Below are 14,400 nucleotides of genomic sequence, written 5' to 3' on the forward strand. Positions count from 1 at the left end.
TTAGACATTTTAAAAGATGCCCTTTAGACTGTCATGTGGATGAATAGAAGTTATATGGGAGCTCAGGAGAAATAGCTGGAAGGTTAGTAAATGACAGTGGTTAACTGGGCTCCTAAGCCAGTATGGCATGAAAGTTCATTGTTCAGCCTTGACTACAAACTTGATATGGTAAATGAGAAATCAAGTTCTACAGAGGATCAGACAGTAGTACACAAAAATGTAAATTTCATAAAAACATTTTTTACAATACAGAAAAGAGGGCTCTTAAAAAATCTCATTTATAAATAGCATACAGTTTGGGAAGAGCTAGATATTGACAGTGGGATTTTAACTGAAGCATCCCAAGTAAAAGAACAATTGTCAGAAACATCTTGTATACCTGAATCATATAAAATTTTTCAAACCTGAGGCCAGAAATGAGCAAGTAGTTATAAGGTAGCACAAAATAATGCAACAGAGTAATAATTTCTAGGGACTTAAGACATTCAGCCAACTTCAATATATTTAAGTCTTTTTGTTAAGATGGTTCCTCCAGTTTTTTCTTTCTTGGAGGGGGCACTGTCGTATTTTGAAGCCACTTCCAAATACCTTTTATTTTTCCATTACAATGGGACAGCACGAGAAATCTTAATAGCCACCTTCGGGAACATTTAGTATTTGTCAAACACTGCAAACACCCTTAACATGGCATCATTTCCACTTGGAAAAATTGCTTAGTGTCAGGCCACATAATGGGATCTGGGTTCAGATTTGTTCAGCTAGCTAACACAATACTTAGGTAAATCTTTGCACCTGATTACTTTTAAATACTTGATGATTGGCTGAATTCTATGCCTGTATGGTTACTCAAATTAGCCAACTGTAAGATGTTAATGTATTTTAATATTCCAAGTGTAAATGTGGAAATCAATGTACTGTATTACAATTCAAAGTACTAGGAAATTATCAGTTATCAGAAATGTAATACTTAAACACATTCTCTATAGCCAAAAACAGCTATAAAAAAAATAGCTGTAGAGTCAAAGGATTACTGGTTGTAGTCTGTTACAAGGAAATGCTATGAACAGACTTCTGAAAATGGTTCTCAATCTTCACCATTCATCAGAATCACCTGGAGGGTGTTTTAATATAGGTGACTGGGCTCCCCGCCACAGTTTGATTCAGGACTGGGGTGGGGCCTGATAACTTACATTACAAAGAATTTCCCAAATGATGCTGAGATTGATATCTCAAGAGACATTTTGAGAATCATCACCTTAATTTCTTCATAAACTGTATAAAATTCAAAATCGAGCTCACACGCAACATTAAGCTCAAGTGTGGATTTCATGTTAGCTGGAATTACCAAGTAAGACCAAAGTGTCTTTAAACACAGACTTTAATGGTAACAATTCCTTTAAGCTCAATTAACTTTAGCTATTACAAGTCTTATGCACATGTCACTATTAGACAATATTTAGTGACTTGCACTGGGTTCCTCATAAAAGACAAATTCACTTAAAAGTGTAATCAACAATCATTAACAGTTTTGTTATGCCAACACAAAACATGGCTAATTTGAGTTACCCCCCTCCCCACCCAAATCACTAACACAGCATGATCAGTCCCTTTAAGTATACTTCAACTAAGCCATTTCAAAAAAAAAAAAACCAAAAAAAAAAAAAAAAAAAAAACAAACCCCAAAAAAAGTGAGTGTTTCACTACCCCTGAGACCACTAGTTAACTGTGGTTCATACTTTAAAATGTGAGTACACCCACACAAGAAAGCAAATTAATCAGCTTTAAAAAATCTGATTATCACATTGCAAACTCGCCCAGGAAAAACAAATTGTCACTTAAAATGTAAATTTACCATTAACAGGCCAACTGGACCTTAATTCTTAAGAGTTTACGCATTAAAAGATCTAGGAAATACAAAGACATTGTCAAAAATGATTCTAATACTCAGTTGGGTCCTATACATGGCACTAGTAATGTCAAATTATTGGGTGGAGTGGGGGAAAGGGCAAATTCTTAGATTCTTTTGAAGATTTCATTGTACATGATTTCATGTCCAGTATCCATACATTCAAAAATGGTTTTCCAGGTACTTTACTGTTCTTTTAAACCTGGAGAAGCCTCTATGGCTTATTCCCTTAGAAGCAACAAATGAAATGATGTATAAAGCATCAAGTCAAAGATACAGAGAACTGGACACATCCACTAATTGTTACGACAATCAAAGAAGTCATCTCTGTAAATACCTAAGGGTTGTCTAAGGCTATAAAGGTCAATCTGAAAGCCAATTAGGGATCCACTGTGTTCCATAAAAGTGTTTTACACTCATGTTTGGCTTTCAAGAAGTGATATGCCTACTAAAGCTGTTATTTTTAGAGTATATGCATCTCAGAAGTAATTTTGAAAACAGAGCCAAAGAGCAGTTTTTCTTACCTTGCGGAGCAGAATGTAACTAATATTTCTCATTCATAATTTGAATCCAAAAAAGTTATGCAGTATGACATCTACCCTGAAGGAGCCATTTTAAGCAAAAGACAAAATGAAAAAATTCACTCATTGGAAAAACTGCGTAGCTGGTTTTTTTCCCAATGAAATGATTACAGAATTAACAAAGCCAGAACATCTTCAGAAGGCATGCATTTCACTTCCAGTTTAGAGAAGAACCTCAAGTCAATAAATCATGTCCAAACTACATATTAAAATGTTTATAAAAAGTAAGTTTTAACATTTATTTCTAGCTTTCCACATCTGTGTGCAGACAAGGAATAAGATTGCACATAAGTGTAAGCAGTGCAAAAATGTGGAAGTGGAGGAGTCACAGATGTGCTAGAACTTTAAGAAATAAAGCAGTGGACAAAATCAAAATAACCAGGAAACATGTAAAACTATGGGATCAGAATTAGGAAAGGTGAAGAATGGTAATGCCCTTGTTACTACAGAAGTTAAATTAGTGGCACAGATAGCACTTGTCAAACAAAAAACAATCCAATAGCATTGACTTTTATTCATTCATGTTAAGTCACCTGAAATGATATCTGTTGCATTTAAATGCTCATTAATGTAAATGGCTGAACAAATCCATTTCAATGGATACTCAATATCCCACATAGATAAGTCACTTCAACACAGCCTCATGACAACTCCCACACCAAAACAGTACTTTATTTTGCAAATTTTGACCCATTATTACTCCCATGTTATGGTTTTTTTTTTTTCAGCTGTCAAGTGTACAAGGTGAAGAGAAATTTCAGTTAGACAGGGGCTGCACCTGGAAAATAAATTTCTTAAACTCCATAAACACATTTCAAAACTGCTGGGTCCCAGAAGTCCATCTATGAACTCTAGGGCTGCCAGTATCATGTGCAGCACATTAAAGCTACACTATCCAAATAGCTTATTAATTCTGCATAAATCAGGTCAAGCAATGTGTCAACCTGTAACAGACTGTGCACTTTAACTGAACATGGCAAAATATCCACTCTTTCGAACTTTACATCATCATTTGATGTCAAACAATGAAGCAAATCCCAACAGTATATACAAAAAACAGCTTTGCATTTACAAAAGATTGTTTCCCATACTGATTAATCCAGGCAGCTAACTCATTGGTTTATGCAACTTTATTGAAGAAAAATAAATCAATTACTAGCAGAGCTATTAGTTGATCACTCATCCATTGACAACTTGCATCATTTATTCAGTGCTATATTAAACAGTGTATTGGAAGATAGATTAACTAATAGCTCCAAGCCTCCTAACAATTTAAATGAAAATTACAAAATGTTTGAGACCCTATTTTGGAATACAAAGGGTGTTTGACTTCCAATTTCCATTCTCTGTAGAACAAGAACAGGTCATTCCTTTATTGACATGCATAAAATACATCACATTTTCTGTTCTGCTGATGCTATAAATTCAATACCAATTCTCCAGCCACATCAGTTATGAGCATAAAGTATATCATGTAACCTCAAATCTCTAACAGTGGAAGGCTTAAACAAGAATGGATGCTGCTAGAATAATGCTGTATCCTTTGATGTGACAACTGAGCATCCATCTCCCTCCCCCTCAGATGATTTCTTCAGCATGTTAGAGCAGTGAGGAATGGTTTTAGTCTCATAACCAAGTTAGAGTGAAGACATTGGCCACATAATACACATGCTCCATTTTTTTTTTTTTTTTAATTCTGAGTCTTGGGCAACTGTTCTCTTGTAACTACTTTACAGTTTCTAAAAGCAGTTATTGTCCAAAGCTGGAAGAACTTAAGTCTTCTCAGATGAGCATGTGAATGAATGGAGGGAGGTAAACAAAAAATAAAATTAAAAAAGATGAGGTCTGACAGGGGAGCAGCCGGATAAGAAAATCAAAAAAGGAACAGTAATTTAAAGTTTATTCCAGCTATAATGCAGGTTATTCTGACTTTAAGGTAGCATCACATGGCATACTTCTGAGTCCATTCCCGAGATATTCTGTTGTACCTGTAAATAAAGATGTTATTTTTAAAAGTTAAAATAAAGTGAAAGAATTCCTAATACTTTAAATGGAAAGGAAAGATTTCCATTTTATCATCTTCAGACCCATCATGAAGTCATCTCTACTGACTATGATTAGAATAAAAGCCAACAAGGGAGAAATAGCATTGGTACTCAAAGCAATGTGGGAAATGAGAGCCTGATGCTCTGAAAGCAGTATTTTAATACAACTAAGAAAGCAGCACTGAAAATTGGGAGGCTGACAAAAATCAAAAGACCCTTTCTCTCTACTACCGAGCTCATGCTCTAATTTTAACATGAAAAAATTTTTACAGTTCATTATGGACAAATGTTAAAATAGTATACACATTGTATCTATCCACAGAAATTTCCACCAAAGCCAGAACCAGGCTTTTAGTAAAACAATTTTATTTGAATCCTAGAGTTTGAGAAATTACTTTCTCCTGGATATTGTAAGAAGAAATGGCTTTGGGACTTAGGTAGAGGCAGAAGGGGAAGATGACACTGGGCAGAATGACAAAGGGCAGTAATTTCCAAAACGGGTGTGTGAGTGGTTGTGCTCATCAGAATCATGTGTTACTTTTAATAAGTGTGGTAACTGAGGCTAATAAGCACCACCGAGACCTGTTGAGTGCAAGGGCATCTTTGTTTAAAAAGATCAACAGGTAATTCACACACAAGCAAGGTTATTACTCAGGAAGACTACTAACATTGATAAATACTATCAGCTTCCCACTGGATTATATTCATGCCACAGACTACTTACCCCAACAAAAAATAGTGATAACCTTAAGAAATGAATATATATATATATATATATATGCGCACAGGAAAATTTTTATATAGTTTAAATATTAGCTAGCTTTATTTCAAACCAAGAACCAAAATGGTCCAAAAACTTTCCTAAACTTTTAAAAAAGTTATCTACCAATTCATTGTCATCTCCTAAGGATACTCTCTCAAAAAGCCAGCAGTTTAAAACAAAGGCTTTATTTAGCATACAGGGAGCCACAAAGTACAGTTGACGCTAATGCATGCTTGTCAGTAATGAACACTTAGTTTAGATGCTTAGGCTTAAAAGTGTTTTTCCCTTATATACTATCTCCTGGCAAAATTTGAACTAAACCACCACATTCTGTATAGGATTGGTACAAAGTCTTAAGCTAGAATTTAAACACCATGGTAGTTTGAAAGAAAAAGATACTACATAAATTCCCATTTCTTACTAGTGCTATATAACTGCTTTGCCATGCAATACTTTCAAGCAATAACGACTACCAGATATTTACTTTCACGTTAAACAGAGATCAAGCAGTTAAATGTACAGTTTTCAGAAGACTACCACATCTGTTACCTTTTGTTAGTTAATACAGTGCCTTAACGCATGCAGCACTCAAGTGCTGGCAGTACCATGAATAAGCGCACCATAAGAGTGCAGATCCTCTTACCCTACAACATAGCGTATTTCTCTGTCCACTCTCTTGCTAACCTATTGTACCTAATTGAACAAGTACACTTAGCATTAATTATAACATATGAAAGTTATAATGGTTAAGTTGAACATAAATATGATTCAAATATTTGAGAAATTTAGACCAAATTTTTACAACAGTACTAACATTTTTTGGAAAAACATGCTTGGGGTAAAGAAAAATTTGCTTTCTTTCCCAAAATTTGAGAAATAAAGTGATACTGTAACACGCTAGGAAAAAAAAAAAAAGAAAAAAACACTTTAGAGGGGAGTATTCACTGTCACGTAAACTAAAGCCTAGTTTTTTTCAAAAACCACATTTTAATAGCTTTCTGCATATTTTAACTGTTATCTTACTAAATATCAAGTCTTCTTGGCATTGTCAGAAGCAAAGTATAAGCCTAACTCATTAAGTAAAACCACTTTTATAGTAACTTTTAAACATACTTACTTATCTCTGTCTGTTTTATAGATCCGTGCAATCTCTGGCACTAGGGGGTCATCTGGGTTTGGATCACATAGCAGTGAACAAATGGATAAAAGAACTGCAAGAAAACAAAAATGGCTGTTACCCAGTTTCAGGAGTTTGGATAAATAAATCTCTCTAAACGGTGTATTACAAACCTCAATCCTCAAAAGACTTATTAGTTTGTATCTCTATTTCAATGAGACATAGTTTTACAAAGATTTTGTTTCATAGACGACAAGCTCCTGGTAAGCAAGAAGTGCTAAAAACAAGGTTTTGTGGCATCAGATTCACTGCTGACTAGCCATAAAAATAGTTTAAGATAGGCAACTGATGCCATATTTATATATATATTTTTAAAATAGGCATAAATGATATTAGAACTTAGGGAGTTTGTTGGTACTCTGTGTGGGTGGGTGTGGGGGGACTTTAGCAAGAATATGCAGGTAACACTCATGCCACATTCACAGCTGTTAGGAATGACGAAAAATCCATTCTTTGCCATTGTCTTGGGAATTTCTGAGAAAAACCTTCAAGTACTCCACTAAATGTTTTGTCTCCTTGAACTTGTAAGCAAGAAACTATATTCCCAAGAGTACTAGTTAAATACAACAATGCCAAAATCTCTTTAGTACTAAGTGAGTCACCAGCTCTACTTCTTACTTTAACCAGTTCAACATACTGATGTATAAGATGTCAAGCATTAAGGAATATAGACTGCATTCACTTTGAGTGCCTGTTAGTGCCAGTCACTGTATATGGTGCTGTTATAAAATGTTAAGATATAAACGCTTGAAATGGTTCTGACCGATTTTTTTTAAAAAAAGCAATAGTATAAAAAAGACAACACTGTCACATAAATATTTACTGACTATAGCAAATTTAATTTCAAACCCAGATACAGCAGAACAAATATAAAATTATCTAACATAGGAGACCTGGCTATATAATAACTCACAGAAAAAAGGTAGCTTCAGTTGTGACTGACTGCTAGTTTAATAAGTTAGCAAAGTATGGCTGCCAAAAAAGCAAGTTGTTTTAATGACAAAACAATACCAATTCAATCTGCCTTTACAGAAACAGTTTTCAGTGTTACAGTACATTCCCAGCAGTAGAAAAACTTGGAAGCTGATATTCAGGTACGAAACATGGTTTGAAAAGAAATTGGAAAGCATCCAAGAGGGTGAAAAACAGGTTTAAAATTTTAAAAACACTTGAATTATGGCAGCATCTGCCCAAGTTGTTTCTTTTTCTCCCTTAAATGATTCTACTCAATAAAGTCTGGGAAATGCTGCTGCTAACAGAGTAGTCCCTCCATGAGATTCAAGTGCAGTATATAAGCAGATTAAACTTTTATACAATGCTTTGCCTTTTGAAAAAGCTGTTTTGTACTTACTGAACTCATAAAATCATAAAACAATTAATGGTGAAATACTATTATTACAACTCCACCTAGGATATTCATGCAAAGACTGGACAGCCTGTTACATATAACGGATGCCTATTAAAAGTAGGAGACCAGAATTGATCTACAGATCTAAGATTATACAACTTTAGACTGTCATTAGGTAGAAACAACCTATCATGGTTACATAACACATGACTAAAGATTTGTGTAAAAATTAACCCAGGAAAGCAAAATCAGATTTTTCCTAGAGTAGAAACCTCAGGATTCAAAAGCTCTATTAAGTTTAGGTATATTATACCATTCTTGGTAAAAAGGCAACAAAAGTTAGTGTGAGACGTCCAAGTGGTTTGGGATTGAAAAATACAGAAGTCAATTAAAACAAATTTTGCTATTATAAGATGAGATGAAGGTAACTCATTAGGCAAATAATGCCTACCCACCCCAATTTGAATTTTAACAACTTCTTACAAAGTATCTTTAAGAATCACCACCACCTAGAAGAACAAAAATGATAAAAATAACTTTATTGCTTCCCCATCTCTTACCAAAAAGCTGGCATAATAAAAATACTCAGATAAGTAGATCTAAGAATGAAATTTTATTAGAAAATGAGAACAATTTAAGACTGTTTCACTAGAAGTATTTTTACCTTTAGAAATTGTTAAAGCAGGCGACCACTGTGATCTTAGAATATCGAGACAAATGCTGCCATTACTGTTAATATTTGGATGATAAATTCTTGTTGTAAATGCAACCTAAAACAAAAACTTTTAAGTATTTTATTCAAATAAAAACAAATATCTTTTAAAGCAAAACTTAAAATAATCAAGTCACAATGTTAAAAATGTCATCCATTAGCATACAAGTTCTAAATATCATAGAAACTGATTTTTACAATCTGACCATAACCCCCCCCTGCCTCCTCTCTTTAAAATAGAAACCTGAACTTTTGGATAAAAATTTCATTACTCATGTGATGTAAAGTTCTAAAGGCTACTTTGGCCCTACCACGTCATGAATCAAAGGGCAATTTAAATGTATTTAACACATTCATTTAAAACAGCCCTAACTTTTGCATGTAACCAAAATTTGTAGACCATCTCATTTAAAGTTTCATTAAGTTACACAGGTACGCATGAGTCTTCATTTCCACCGTACATAAAACAGAAACTTGAATCACAAAAATGGAAACCATCACAAATTGCACCTGTAACATTACTAAAGACTGTTATAGTGACATGTTTATGACCTTTGTATATTACCTTCTCTAATTACTCATACAGGTTGAATTTATGTTAATGACTGAAAGTCAAGGATAATATGCTTTTAATACTTATAAACCAATCAACTCAGTGCACTAAGCAACTCCAAGTTTTCATAAATTTATACTTACGTATACAAAACTATAAGCATAATAAGCATATGTTGTAACAATACATGCAAATATAAATTGAAGTTGGACATTTGATGCCTACAAGACGACAAAAGCCCAAAATCAGAATCTGTGTAACAATAATACAGATGAGGGGGGAGCTTCCACATGGTCTGAATCTTGCAACATTAAGGAAAAGGCAAACCTTATCCCTATTTACAAAGTTCAAACTGAGGTCTAGCTCTTTAAACCAAAGTTTAAGAGTCAGCATCTATACATCAGTGCCTCAATTCAACATATATATTCAGCCTAGGCAGAACCCTATCGTCCAAGAGTGCTCTATTCCTTTGAAATAAACCATAAATCTATACTAACAGACTGTGAGGGAAAATACTTGCCTTAGGTGGTTTGAAGGGGTAGTCTGTAGGAAAATGAATTGTCAAAAAGAATACACCGCCTTGATATGGGCTGTCATTCTGTAAAAAGAAAAGTATGCTTAACTGAAATTTAAAATATTATTGCTAAATATTCTGTAACGTTTGTTTCCAAGCATTTCTCTAATAATGAACCAAAATCACTTATTTACACTGTAATAAACAGTCCATGAAAATTCAGTCTATAGTAATAGAAAAAAAAAACACTTAAAACTTACACAGGTCACCAAAATGATTTTTTAAAAAGTTATCAAGAAACACAAGTATTCTAGATCTCAATTCTCAGAGGAAAAAGTACACATAGCAATAAAGCCTACATCATCACCTTTCAGAATAATCTGTAAATAAAATTTTACATGTGTAGATTATTTCTTCCAATAGTCAAATGTGTACAAATGGCTTTACAACAGTGCATTCTGCCCACTGGCAAACCAAATGTAAGCTATCCCAGGTAACTAACACACACCTTCAAGAGGAGAACAGAGAAAAGCCTAAGCTTCTCATTTTTCATCAATACCAGAAAATAGATACACTGTCCCTATTTTATGCATGAGAAAAATGAGGCTTAAAGAACTTAAGTCTAGTGTACAAATGGTAAATGATAGAACCAAGATTCAAACACAATTCTTTTGAAGACCACTTAATGACCAGATACTGACCTACTTGGGAATTTGAAGCTAAAATGTGGAATGCCTAACTGCCTCTGAGTATGCAAAGAACCAATCCAAAGACATGTTTTAAAACTTACATGAACTGGGTTTTTACCAACACTCATTCCCCTCTATTAGAAAGGCTTTGTATATACAGCTATATGAGCCTTTCACTATGCCCATCCTGGATGTCAAGCACATAAAAAATAGGCCTGACACTAACACAGCTCATCTAATTCCTACCCTTCTGTAAAATAATTAAACATTAATTCAATTAATCTAACCCCTTGCTATACGCTGTATATGTGTAAGGGATCCAAAGAGCTTTTTTTTTTTTTTTTTTATCTTTATGAGCTTAAACTCTGATAGACATGTAAAGTAACTGCAATGAAATATTATAGGTATCATGAAATATGAACAAGGGACATGTGGAGTTCAAAGAAGAAAGGTCAATTTATTAATGAAGAATCAGGTTCAAAGAAACACACAACTAGTAAATGGAAGAGCTTTTGTTTGTTTGTCTGAGACGGAGTCTCACTCTGTCGCCCAGGTTTAAGTGCAGTGGCGCAATCTCGGCTCACTGAAACCTCTGCCTCCTGGGTTCAAGCAACTCTCCTACCTTAGTCTCCCTAGTAGCTGGGATTACAGGCATGCATCACCACACCCAGCTAATTTTTGTCTTTTTAGTAGAGACTGGGTTTCACCGTGTTGACCAGGCTGGTCTTGTAGCCTCCTGATCTTGTGATCCACCTGTCTCGGTCTCCCAAAATGTAGAGATTATAGACATGAGCCACCATGCCCAGCCAGAGCTTCTATTTAAATTGAGTCCTCCTCCAACTCCCAAGTTTTCCCTTCTTTTTTTTGGTGGGGGTGCAGGGGGGGAATGGGAATGGGGCGGGGGACAAACGAGACACAGATTATTGTCTTGCTGTGTTTGTGTTGCCCAAGCTTGAGTAAAATGGCACAACCTCAGCTCACTGCAAGCTTTGCCTCCCAGGTTCAAGTGACTCTTCTGCCTCAGCCACCTCGGTAGCTTGGATTACAGGTGCACCAACATGCCCAGCTAATTTTTTATTTTTAGTAGAGATGCGGTTTCACCATGTTGGCTGAACTGTAACTCCTGACCCCAGGTGATCTGCCTGCCTCAGCCTCCCAAAGTGCTGGGATTACAGGTATAAGCCACCGTGCCCAGCCCCTTTTCATATTTTCTGTAAAATATGGAACTAGAAAACCACTCCAGTCACTTAGAATGTGACCTGAGTTTATTAGATTAATGTATCTTTGTTAAATACAGTTATATTAACTTTGAATAGATGCTTCTAATTGTTTTTGTCTTTTTAGTAGAGATGGAGTTTTTTTTGTCTTTTTAGTTGAGAGGATGGTCTCAAACTGCTGAGCTCCAGTGATCCACCCACCTTGGCCTCCCAAAGTTTTGGGATTACAGTTGTGAGCCACCACCCCTGGCCCCAAACACTGAAGTTTTAATAACCCAATTCCAGAAGTTCTTTGTAAGCTTTCATTTCAATTTTCATAAAATCAAATGCTGTCTACGATGCTTCTGAAATAAAGGCAATCTGCTGATGGGATTTAGGCAAAGCCAAATTTCATTTTGTTTGTTCAAAGAAAGAACTTTATAAAGAAGGCAAAATATTTCAATGTTACAATTTAACACTAAAGTTCTGCCATACCAAAGAGGAAGAACTACAAGGTTCAGAGATAATGAAACTAGGCCATATAAAAAAATGAGACCCTATGATATTTAAATTCTATTATGGATCAGCAGCAAACTACACCAAAAGAAACAAAACCCCGAAGAATAAGGAACACCGTGATCAGCAAATCGACTAAAATCTTACAAGTCCAGAATTTATATTAGATTTCTTCAGAAACCTTCTACCTGTTTTGCTCTCATCAGGGCAAAGTTGCTTCCTCACAGTGCCTCAGCTCTTTCGTGGCAATAAAATGTTGGTATTCTTTTTTTTTTTTTTTCTTTTTTTTTCTGAAGTGGTGCTGTCGCCCAGGCTGGAGTGCAGTGGCGTGATCTTGGTTCACTGCAACCTCCACCTCCCCAGGTTCAAGTAAATTCACGGGCCTCAGCCTCCAAAGAAGCTGAGATTACAGGCATGCACCACTACACCCAGCTAAAAATGTTGGTATTCTTATAGGTTGATTTTCCACTCTTAACTGCCGACCCATAACAATTTGAGTTGCAAAATACATCTCTGGTGCAGTTATTCACTCCAGGGCATATATTCAAATGCCTACTGGTATTTCTACTTGGATATCTCATCTCATGTGTCCAAAACAAACTCTTTGTCTCCTCAATTCCTTTTTTCCTGTTTATTAATAGCAAGCCATAACTGAAAGCCACAAACCAGGATCTCATCATCGACTTCTTCCTCTCTCATCTCATCAGAGTCAAGATAGTTATCAAAAGATCTTTAAAATTTCTTGACCATACCTCTCCTTTATGCCACTGTCACTACTATCTTAGTTCACGATGTCATCTTCAGCATAGATTATGGCAATAGCTTACTACTGATTATCCCTCCATCCTAATGATAAAGTGGTCTTTTAAAAATGTTTCTCCCCTGCTTGAAATCTACCATAGTTTTTAAGATATAACTCCAACTCCTAAGTACATACGGTGCTTTATGATCTGGGTGCCCATCAATCTAGTTTCATCTTGTTTCTTCTATAGAACATGCTCTCTACTGCACATAAAATATTACATGGATAACACATCTTTTCCTCTCCCCTACTTGGAATATTCTTCCTTATAATATAGCCCTTCCTTTGTCTTGTCTGCTCCCTACCCTTCTTTTATACCTCTTTAAGCACATAGTTACCATTACCCACCCATATATCTAACATTTAGTTATATTTCTCTTTTATTAGACTACAAAGCTCCTGAATGAGTAAGGTAAAGATGGAAAAAGTCTTCAGGTATCAGTAACCTATGTGGGAAATGACATAATACACTTGAAATGAAAGTTGAAAAAATAACCCTTATGGACCAAATAAAATAGTACCTATAGGCCAATTATTTTAATTCAGATAGTTTTTCTGGTTGATTATGCTCAGGCTGCCAAAGGTTACATTTTTCAGCTACTTTCACATTTTTCGCAGGTACTCTCTTCTACATCTCTGTCATAGATTAGGTGGAAGTTATTGTTCTCTAAATCTATCTTTTTCTGCCAACTGCATTTCCAATAAAAAAAAAAATTAAGCAAGTAAATATCAGAGGCAATAGGTAAAGAAGTCAATGTCTTCCAATTGCATCAATTCTTGTTGCAAACTAACCATAACATAGTAATGTCTAACTGCATCAATTCTTGTTGGAAACTAACCGTAACATAGTACCCCCGGCTCCCACCCCAAAAAAACCATACACACAAAAAACTAGCAATGCTGTCATTTCTTTCAAAGGTTTAGTTTTTAGTCAATAGTTGTGCTTCCGAAGTAGTTTACCTTCAGAAAGAATAAGCCAGTACATTTGATTATTAAAACCAAGCAATTTTGCTATATAACTAAAAGATCTAAAGGATTTCCCAACAATTCACTAAAACCAAAGTTACTCTATTGAAACTTAAAATTAGATGGTATATTCACTAGAAAGTCAGGAATCTTCAGTTCGGTGGCACTGGCACCACCTTAAGGGACCTAGGTAGTAGTCCAAAGCAAAAGTGACGTTGTTAACTGTCTATCTAGTTCTCCCACTAAATCTGTAATTTACGGGTTGCTTTGGGTCTCAATTGCTTGCTACACAGAGTAACCACACTCACAAAATAAGCTACTATTTATCTTATACAGTGATGTTTTGTCACAAAGTAGTATTCAGAAGCCAAAAGAACAAAATGAGTTGTTTCATTGGTGCACTCCACCGTAAGCATATAGTTAACTATTTAAAGCTGGCATCTAAATTATGTGCTTACTTATGTACAAGACAATACCCATACTTTGGGTGGATTTTTATAACCTTTGACTCCTTCTGGAAATTACCCAGCCAACAGTGAGAACTAACCTTTTTAACTGAAAACATATTTCAGCGAGTACTGCTACCAAAGTAAAACCCAGTAGTTGCGGTTGATCACGTTAATATTTAAAAT

General features: G+C 35.2%; 1 protein-coding gene across 10 annotated transcripts in view; it reads right to left on the reverse strand.

The window, feature by feature from the left end:
• Window positions 1–1,360: 1,360 nt before the first annotated feature.
• UBE2D3 (ubiquitin conjugating enzyme E2 D3) overlaps window positions 1,361–14,400 on the reverse strand; it is a 73,045-nt gene continuing 60,005 nt past the window's right edge. For 9 of the 10 annotated variants that reach the window (XM_025384963.1, XM_025384956.1, XM_025384955.1 and 6 more), the window contains 4 exons: window positions 9,606–9,683; window positions 8,485–8,590; window positions 6,413–6,506; window positions 1,361–4,475 (listed from right to left, as the gene is read on the reverse strand). In XM_025384963.1, the coding sequence (XP_025240748.1) occupies window positions 4,430–4,475; window positions 6,413–6,506; window positions 8,485–8,590; window positions 9,606–9,683 (324 nt within the window). In that variant the 3' untranslated portion in view covers window positions 1,361–4,429. Of the gene's footprint in view, window positions 4,476–6,408; window positions 6,507–8,484; window positions 8,591–9,605; window positions 9,684–14,400 lie in introns of all 10 variants that reach the window. The other variant, XM_025384961.1, reaches the window with a different exon arrangement.

This window comes from Theropithecus gelada, chromosome 5, assembly GCF_003255815.1.
Source record: "Theropithecus gelada isolate Dixy chromosome 5, Tgel_1.0, whole genome shotgun sequence".
Taxonomy (NCBI): domain Eukaryota; kingdom Metazoa; phylum Chordata; class Mammalia; order Primates; family Cercopithecidae; genus Theropithecus; species Theropithecus gelada.